Below are 10263 nucleotides of genomic sequence, written 5' to 3' on the forward strand. Positions count from 1 at the left end.
ATGAAGCCTTCCCTGATTCTACTCGCTCTTCCTCCAGAATGATTATTCATATTTACATACATTAGTAATTTGAATGATAGTCACTTTTAAAATCTTTCTATAGTGTTACTAGTTCTTCGAAGGCAGGAATCCTATGATTTTCGTCCCTGTATCAGGCACAAACTGGTGCTTTGATAGTACCAATAATAATCATAATGATCATTATGCAGGCTATGGTTATTATTTATTAAGTACTTCCTCTGTGCTATGTGCTGTGGCTAAGTACTTTATATACATTATCTTGGTTTCACAGACTCCAAGAGACACACTTTCAGGACCTGTCTACTTAACTATAAAATGGGGATGATGATATTCGTGATTTTTATCTGGGGCCAGGGTTCATACTTATATCACATTCCCGCAAAATGCTTTTCCTCTGCATGACACTGTCTGCTTACTTTCCACATAGATTTCCAGGAAATCTTGGTAGTCTTCTTTTCTTGCACCCCAGGTTTGCCAGTTTTGATACATATCAAGGACACACATAGGTAAAGCTAACAAATGACTTGGTAGATTTAGAAAATGCTTGAGCCAGTTATCCATGGCGTCTAATCATTTCTTTTATTCTGAAATACAAAGAATGAATTGTCTTTTTAATTTGAATTCCCATGAAACTATTGACAAGTATATTATAGAATGCATACTAACAGAAACACTCAGTGGTAATTGTCGAATCTTTAAAAATTTCCTGTGGTCTTGTTAGGTCATGGAATTTGGGACTTGGTCTAGGTGATTTATTGCTGGAAGCCTCATAAGGATGTGGTTACAGCAAAACCTATATGATTCAGTGCTTTAGCACTGCTCCCCAGGGCCCTGTGCAAGTGAGGTATCTAGTGGAGACATCTTAACAGTAATCAAGTATAATTCATTGATACCATCATCAAACCCGTTGCTTTCCTGAGATGGCCCATTTGGGATTACAAGGGAAGAGATTCTAGTGCCGGATAGAAAGTTGCACAAATATTTCCTTCTCTGAAGCCTTTTAGATGTCACAGTTCTTTAATAAGCATGCATTCGTATTTTATCTTTAGGGTAGTATGAAACCTGATGCTCTAACCCCATACTGAAATTCTATCACAGAGAACAGTGGTAGAAAGAATATGGACTTGGGGGTTGTATTGCCTATTCTAGATATCTGTGGTCATATCATATTCCTTCCTTGAAGCCTGTTTCCTCATCTATAAAAAGGAAGTTACATGTACAGCCTAAGGATTATAGTTAACAATATTATCTATTTGAAGGTAACTAAGAGAGTAGATCTTAAAAATTCTAATCTCAAGAAAAAAATTGTTGTAACTATGTCAGGTGATGGGTGTTAACTAAACTTATTAGTAACCATTCCACAACATATACATACATCAAATCATTAAGTTATGTACCTTAAACTTACACAATGTTATATGTTAGTTAACTCTACAACTGGAAAAAATTTTAAAATAAAATGGAATTTTTAATATCTACATTGCATAGTTACTGTCAACTAGAAATAGTTTATATAAAACTTAGAATGATGCCTGGCTCTCTGTGTATCATTAATAGAAATAAACCATACTTCTTATTAAACTTTGCCTAAGACATAGAGTAGCTAAGAATATATTGACTATTTTTCATCTGCTTTATGTAACTCGATATGTTACTGCTTAAAAATCACATTTATCTTACATAGTTTTTAAAATACCTAATATGGTTGCCTTATGCCATTTAAAACCTAAATTTTTCTTCTCAATAGCACACACACACACACAAAAAACCAGTGTCACCCAACAAACCAGTCTTTGGGTCAATCGCCACATTTGATTACTGGGATTTTTTTTTTTTTTTTAAAGACTTACGAGTTTCTTTTTTTTTTTTTTTTAAGATTTTATTTATTTATTTGACAGAGAGAGAGCGAATGAGGGAACACAAGCAGGGGGAGTGGGAGAGGGAGAAGCAGGCTTCCTGCCGAGCAGGGAGCCCGATGTGGGGCTCGATCCCAGGACTTCGGGATCACGACCCGAGCCGAAGCAGACGCTTAATGACCGAGCCACCCAGGCGCCCCGACTTCAGAGTTTCTATCTAACCCTTGATTTTGCCCTTCAGAGAAGACCTGGTTTCCGCCGAGGACCTGCTGGAGTGGCTGCGGCCCTTCTGTGCTGATGACACCCAACCCGTGAGACCCCGCATTCAGGTGCTGCAGATTTGGGGACAGTCCTTTAACCTGACGGAGGAGGATGGCAAGCTCCTTGTGTTCTTTAGAACGGAAGCCATTCTCAAAGCCACTTGGCCCCAGAGACAGGTAAGGGAGCATTCATCTGGCTATTGAACATTGTCCCTATTCAGAATCATTGGAGCTTGTTTCTTGATTACTTTCAGCGACGCTCCAGGGAATAATCAGCTCGGTGATGCCAACTTTCCACTATGTTCCTCAATCCAACCGTTTAGGAGTTAAATATGTACAGCAGAGTTGGTTTGGGTTTTTCCATCTGTTTGAAAATGCATATGCACTGGAGGTGATGTCTCTTTCACCTCACATGTGTGGATCATTTTTCTCTTCGTAGGCTATAGTCAGGATTCTTCACAGTATCAGTTAATTATCGCAGCTCTCCCTGTCCCTGGAGAAAGGCGGATGGAAATGGAAACGCAGTGTGCCGTTTAGCTAATTCATTCTTTTCATACTCTGCCCAAGCAGGCAGGTGCCTCGTCTCTCTTCTGTACCTAGATCGGTAATGTAGCACACACACAAGATCTCAGTTTCTCCATCCAATCCTTCAAGACTCACTCAGTCCATCATCTCTCTGCAACCTTCCCTGACCATTTCAGACTTAACTTTGAATTCCTCACATTTGAGCTTTAATTGTGTATCATGTATTATTATTGTTATTATCATCATCATTACTATTAAAGTCTTGTCTCCCCACTACTGTGGAAACTCAGAAGCCCTGGAGGATGTATTATTGTCTTTTGAATTCCCCTAAATATGCTGTGCACATACTCTGAGCTCAGATACTTGTTGATTGAGTAAATGGGAATGCTGATTCCCAAATCAAGGAAATACGGTGGTCATTGAAGTTTGGCTCAAACTGTAAATTGATGCATCCTAAAAGACATGGATGTAAGGATCAGTTATCTCAGTCAAGTGCGTTAGCCTGCAGGGTAGACTATATGCCAATAAAATAAAACTTCCCACGTAATCTATTCTGCAAGAGTTTCCTGGAAGTCTGACTGCGACTCAATTTACCTTCTAATTTTAAAGCTTTGTTTTGTAATTAATATTTATGTCCTTATTACTACATTGAAAGAAGAATGAATTTTTTTTTAACGGTGAATCAGATATTAACAATATCTTGAGTCTCAGAACATCTTCATAATTATTATCTTATATATTCTTATTTCCCTATATGAGAGAAAGAGGTAAATACTATTATCTATTCTTTTGAGTTAGAGAATTTGAGATGCAGAAAAGATGGACTTATCAGAGATCCTCTAATCTTGCCAAATTGCTGAAATGGATTGTATTATAAAAGTCACTGGTATCTGAATAATGCTCTTTCTGAAGCCCCTTGACCTTACCGACATACTTAGTTTCAACATTTTGCCTTGAATTACATTAAGAGATCACTAACAGTCTTTTTAAAGAGAAGTCTGTGAACACAAATGCAATAGACGATGAAGTATATTCCAGGTCTCTGGCATAGTCGACGTTAGAGTTATGCTGGTTTTAGCGACAGGAAGGTTCATGTAGCATCTCCGAGGTAAGCTCAGAATTAGGTTATGTTATGTTTGCCACATGGGATCTTGGATTGTGACTCATTCTGAAACAAATGAATGCTCCTGCTCTTAGGTGCTTTTCTGACAGAACCTCCAGTTTCCAAGTTCTCAACCTTGCTCAGTTTCCTCTTCCTTGATGGCTGGAGCCGGGTGGGGCCATAGGGCTGGTTTCTCTGGTTGGAGCCTCGCTTCATGTTATGTCCAGTCTCTATACCAACAATATTTCAAAACAATACAGAGACCAGGGAAAGGGGAAAACATCCATCTTTTCTGTCATGTTGAAACAGTAGAACAGACAATTTGTTATTTGGGGCAAAATGCTTCAGAAATAGCATGAGTATAACCACTGTTTCTTCTCTTAAGCTTTCCTTCACTTTCCAGTTAACCAAAGAACAAGTTCCAACATTTATAGGATTCCAGTGATTTCTGAGATTTTAATTTCTTTATAGCGACGCTTTTTCCAAAAACAGGATCTAAGGGACCTTAGCCTTTGTTAAGATTCCTTTTCCATGTACACTTTTCTGAACTGACTGGACTATTTCACTGAGCATGGTCTGGCTTCTCTCCTTCGCTGTCTGTGTGTAGAACCTCATGTCACTGCATTTTCAGGCTCTTAGAAAACATCTCTCCCAGCATCTCTGACTCAAGTAAAATTCACCTTGTGCCCCCTTACTCTTTTCATGTTCTCCCCCTTTTCCTTTGTCCTTGTAGAAGAGCAGTTTCCCTGTTCTTGGAAGCTAATGAACTGAGTTTCTTCAAGTATTTGGTAGCAGAAATACAGAAACTACCCTCATGGCTTAATTATGCTGTTCATCTATAGTTTTCTTCCCCAAATAAATGAAGTCAGTGAGTTTCTCCTCCTCCTCCCATAAAAATGAAGTGTTCTGTGTCATCCTGGCATTGCGATTCAAATCTGTTTTGGAGGGCAAGTGAATTTGGTCAGGAAACTCTGCCTATAACTATAGATAACTGTTCGCTACATGGAAAATGAATGCAGAAAACTTGTAGCTTCACAGTGGAAACAGCAGCAACTTTTAGAATGTTACAGAACTGTGCCCAGAGTTTACGTTGGAGGTCATCTCCATTATTGTTTTTACCTTTCAATAGAGCAGTAGAAAGATCAGGGCCTGGTGGACAAATCCTTTGTAAGCATAGGGCTTGGCCGCCCTCCCTCCTCTGTTGCTTTATTGCCTTAGAGAGGATTCTGAAACTGAGCCTTGTCTACTTGGTGTGCCAAGTGGAACCTTGAACTGGAGGAGGTAGAGCATGGTTTGCTCACTGTCATTTCTGCCACACACACTAAACTCTTCCTCATCTCTCTACCCGAGACACCTAGAAGACCCCAGAATGTTGACTGCAAGGGCTCACATTTTCTCTGTTCCTTGTACCTTTCTTTATTCTCAAAGGTAGTATTAAGGGTAGAGGCAGGCTCTTACTGAGCAAAGATAAGAATAGATAATGATATTGCAATGTTCAATTACCAGAAAATGTAGGACTGCTACCTTTGCTGTGGCTGGTAATCCTCTTAGGCAGACTTTGCATACATCAAAGAGGGACTTAATATTTAATTATCCTCGAGGTGCCCAGAGTAGTGGCCCCACAAATCAATGTGTTGCTGGGAAGCCAGCCAGCTCCTGCAAAATTAAACAGGGTCTGTGGAGCCTGCTACCTCACTGGTTCTCAGAGAGACAGCAATTTCTAGTTTTCTAATGATTAGTTAACAGAATTAAAAATTCAGAGGCCCTCATTTTTCAACTGCCTGAGAGGCCTTCCTTCCCATTCCACAAAAGTGCCCTGGCATGAAGGACAGGGGAGAAGGGAGGGAGAGAAAGTTTTTGGGGGTGTGAAGGGATGAATGTATGGTGTTCATTCCCTTGGTACAATTTATCTGAGTTTTTCAGGTTTTGTAATTTTCTAGTTAACTGGTGCATGAAAAATATGGGCCAAAATACTGATGTTTCCTCAAAAAATTCCATACCCCTTGACCTTACAGTTTTTTCTGTTTTTGTATAAAAAGGGACATGTGGCTTAGAGTTGCACCCTTTAAATTTCAATCTGTCTGGATTTGTAGTTCTAAGTGATCACCAGAAAAAATTAGTTAAAGAAAACTTATTATTATTTTTAAGTAGGCTCCATGCCCAGCATGGAGTCCAGTGCAGGAGGGCTTGAACTCATGACCCTGGGATCAAGACCTGAGCTGAGATCAAGAGTTGGACTCTTAACCGACTGAGCCATAGGCGCCCCAGTTTAAGAAAACTTCTAATCTTACTACAAATTCCTGCATTTTGCCTACTTTGAAACATGCGAGGACATATTAACTCTTCTGGTCAGAGGCCAGTATGGCTTCATTTGCCAAAACATTAACAAAATACACACTTCTTTATCAGAGCTCAGAAAATGAACAGTAGGATCGGTTCAGTATGCAAAGCTAGATTTGGTTTCTTACAAAGAATTTACTGTTACCTTAAATGTCTTCAAAGCTAAGACTCACTGCCATAAATGATTTGCTTAATCAAGCATAGGATAATATTTCACGTTAAAAATATATGTGCCTACACACATATATCCCACACATGTAAATTACCCATACATATAATATATCTTTAATAGCCCTGGAAACCGTTTCCTGGAACCAGAGGAGACTTTGGAAAGCCTGCCAGTTCCATAGTCACATTTTATAGAAAAGGACATGATGTCCAGAAAGAAGAAGTTACTTCCTCTGATTTTAGCTTAAATGTCACCATTTCTAAAATGACTGCATCCTAAAGTAGGTCCCTAGTCACAATCTATATCATAACCTCTTTAATTTTCTTGTAACCATCACTATCTGCTAAATTCTCCCTGCCTGTCCTTCTGTCTGTCTGTTATATGATGTCTTTCTTCTTCCATCTGAATATAAATAACATGAGAACAGGGATCTTACAGACACTCTCAGTGAATAGTTGTTGACTAAATGAATATTAAATTTTTAAAAAACTTATCTAAGGTCACCTTTCAAATGGCAAGGCCAGGACCCATGAGTTTCAATTTGCTGTTGTTGCCACGAGTGGGGAAGGATTAGACCACGCTGCTTCCTCCTTATATGTAAGCAAAAATGATTTGTTTGGAATAATGAAAAGGTTTCCTTGCAGAGTGGCCTGGTGCTTTTAGATTGATACTGTTTTGTACTAATTTGCTGTACTTTGCTGACAGTGATTTCTGACCAGCCAGTTGCTTCTCAGATGGAAGCAAATGAGTCACAAGCATATTTGTCCGGACATAAGCAAGAGGTCTGAAATGTTCTAATAGATCTCAGTGTGCCTTTTCTCCTAAAATATATTAAAGTTGAGAGAGCATCTGTGTTACTGGGGTCTGCAAATATTTGGAAACCTTGGAAGGCCCCTCTTTATGAATAAGGGTTTTTTTCCTTTAAAGATAGTCCCTCTTGTCATGGGTATCATCGGGGGAAGAGGGGACTGTGGATTGTGTATGAAGTGCACATTACCACATGTAACCTTTAGAACAGCCTTGCTAAGTCGTTACCATTCTCTGGTTAAGAGGTCACATAACCTATTAAGGTCACCCAGCTTATGAATGATAGTACTGGAGTTCAAACCCAGATCTGTCTGGTCTCAAAGCCTGTGTTCTTGGCCCTATACCACACTTCTTCCCATCTGCCAGGAAAAGATATTCAGCACTAACGTTTGGGTAGCATTGGACTACATAAAGCATGCTCTGCTCATCTTCTCTTTCTGCTGTGACTTTGCCTGGATTGAATGTGACTGGGCATGAAGAATGAGGAGTTTGATTCAGAAAACAGAAAGCTTCATCTCTTAGCATTTTTCACTGTCTCAATACAGAGCACTGTATGTTCACTGCCGCTCAATCAGAACGTTCTGAAAAATGCCATGCCAATTAACTGTTGTGTATGAACTGTTCATTGAAGATTCTTCAAGCAAAGATTATGCACCATTCACTGTGCTATACAAGGAGACCAGGCAATTAGCAGTAAAGCATTTGGGTTCTTCACGCAGAACTGCATTCAGATCCCAGTGTTACCGCTTGTTGGCTCCTCGACCTTGGAGATGTCACTAACTCTCTCACAATGGGATAATGCATGTAAATCTCTAACTCCAGCCCAGGTAAATGGGTCCTGTTGGTTGGCGACTCCGATCCAGTGGAGCTTGTAGACAGAGAAGCGAAGAAGCAAATTTCCTGAAGACTGTAGATGCTACAGTAGATGTCTGTACAGTGCATAGGGCTCAAGGGAGGGCACGTAGCCATCACGTGTGGAGGCAGTGAGGAAAGCCTGCTCCGAGGAGGCGAGTCTTAAACTGAGTTCAGCACAGCTGGATGTATGGAGTGAAAGCAAGAGATAAAATTGGAAAGAGGCCGGCCAGACTACTTCCAGGGTCCTGCACAGGTTTCACCTTGACGGTGCTAAGCCCCCATGGAAAAGGGATGCCCGAGAAGCAACGTTATCAGATATGTGTTTAGGAGGAGCCCTCTGACCTCTGCATGAACAGTGGGCTGGAGGGGTGCCGGTCAGTGGCAGTGGTCAAGTGGCCTGAATTTGGCCTTGAACTTGGTATCAGCTGTGAAGATAGAGGAGGGTAAAGAAAGCTGAAGGGGTTACCACCAGGGGCCTGGGGGACTGCTTAAACATGGGGGGACAAGAAACACGTTTGGGGTCCCTCTGATGTTTACCTAGGTTGCCTAAGGACAAAATGGCAGTAGGAAAGAGCAGAGGACAAACTAGTTTTGTGGAGAAAGATACTTAAGTTCAGGGCTGTGTTTTACATCTAAAAAACACTTTTGGGGGTGCGGGGGCTGTGTGGTGAGATAGGGAGGCTCTGCTTACCCCCTTCACTGGGCAGACTTTCTTCATAGCCTTATATATGTCCTAGGTCACAGCGACCTCTTCCTAGGACGCACAGTTGGGTTTAGTGTATGTCACGGGGTGGGACTGCTTCCTCCATCCCAGGGCCCTCCTCCCGGGGTCAGGTCAGCTCAGGACCCACCTGGGCTCTGTTTGTAGTGGGAGAATCACATCCAGGGCCTCGCGCCCCAGAGGCATGAGAACCTCAGCAGCCACGCTCGTCGTGCTCCTAACCTCTCCCATAGCAGTGCTGTCTCTTTGTTCCTTCTAAGGATTAGAGAGAAAAGTTGAAGGACAACAGAAGAGGCAGGAAACATCTCAGCATTTGGATGTTGGAGAGTGGTGAGGCTATGAGGTAGCTGGGGATGACTTCTCTGTTTTTTCTTTTAACTTTTTGTTTGGAAAGAATTTCAGATTTACCCCCAAAATTGCATAAATCATAGAGGCAGTGTAACAGCTCATCAACTCCTATGGAAGGTAGGAATATGGTGATTAATATTACTACATCAAGGATAATCCTCTACATGGTGGTAATTATTTCCTATTCATGAAGTATGTTTATGTGCATTAATATCTATTTCATATTCACGAATACCTGAAGGTAAAATAAGCCACATTGTCGGTGCCTCTGGGAAGATGCAGATTTCAGGAGGAAGCCTCAGTTTAGGGTAGCCATGTTCACGCTCAGCGGCCACCAGAGAAATTTCAGGTTAAAGCTGTTTTCATCGGAGAAGAGGTGACTCGGTCCACTTTTTCAAGGACAGCGACTCTCTGTCTGATAAGGAGGCTGCAGCTCCTTGACAAATTGACTTACAGCAAGGGCTAAAGTCACCAAATTCAGTGAGGACAGAAGCATCGCTTTCAGAGACGAAAGGGAAAGAGATATCTTTATGTTTGAGTCACATTTGAATTTTGCCCTTTAAAATCCTATGATGTTTAGTTAGAGGTGTCTGTGTGGAATTGTCACTAATTGTAGGGTGCCTGTAGAATATTAGACCTTTTCACCCCCCCACCCCCGCTCACTGGGAAGGAGACAGAGGCATATATTACTTTCTCTTCTCCTGGAGAAAAGGGTAGAATCAAACAAAACTTAGAAGAAAAACTAGTGAGAAATGACTGATTATTTTCACTCATCTCTAGAAGGCATGCAAATGGAGCCATTCCAAATCCTGTATTGTACAAATAAATGAGACTTTTTAACAAGAGATGCACATTAACCCATGACTCCACTATCCTAAAACAGCCACATTACTTTTTTTTAATTAATTTATTTTTTTAAAAGATTTTATTTATTTATTTATTTATTTATTTATTTATTTATTTATTTATTTATTTATTTGACAGAGAGAGACACAGCGAGAGAGGGAACACAAGCAGGGGGAGTGGGAGAGGGAGAAGCAGGCTTCCTGCTGATCAGGGAGCCCGATGCGGGGCTCGATCCCAGGACCCTGGGATCAGGACCTGAGCTGAAGGCAGACGCTTAAGGACTGAGCCACCCAGGCGCCTCCACAGCCACATTACTCTGTATTCTTTTTCTGTCCTGTCTAATCTATAGAGCTAATTCTTTTTTTTTTTTATGTTATGTTAATCACCATACATTACATCATTAGTTTTTGATG

At 40.8% G+C, this 10263-nt stretch overlaps 1 protein-coding gene across 4 annotated transcripts in view; it reads left to right on the plus strand.

Moving 5' to 3' along the window:
• The window catches only part of NBAS (NBAS subunit of NRZ tethering complex), a 310311-nt gene that overhangs the window by 273439 nt on the left and 26609 nt on the right, over window positions 1–10263 (plus strand). For all 4 annotated transcript variants that reach the window (XM_081797175.1, XM_081797176.1, XM_081797177.1 and 1 more), the window contains one exon: window positions 2119–2314. In XM_081797175.1, the coding sequence (XP_081653301.1) occupies window positions 2119–2314 (196 nt within the window). The remainder of the gene's footprint in view (window positions 1–2118; window positions 2315–10263) is intronic.

This window comes from Leptonychotes weddellii, chromosome 10 (assembly GCF_054177405.1).
Source record: "Leptonychotes weddellii isolate Sample4059 chromosome 10, ASM5417740v2, whole genome shotgun sequence".
Taxonomy (NCBI): domain Eukaryota; kingdom Metazoa; phylum Chordata; class Mammalia; order Carnivora; family Phocidae; genus Leptonychotes; species Leptonychotes weddellii.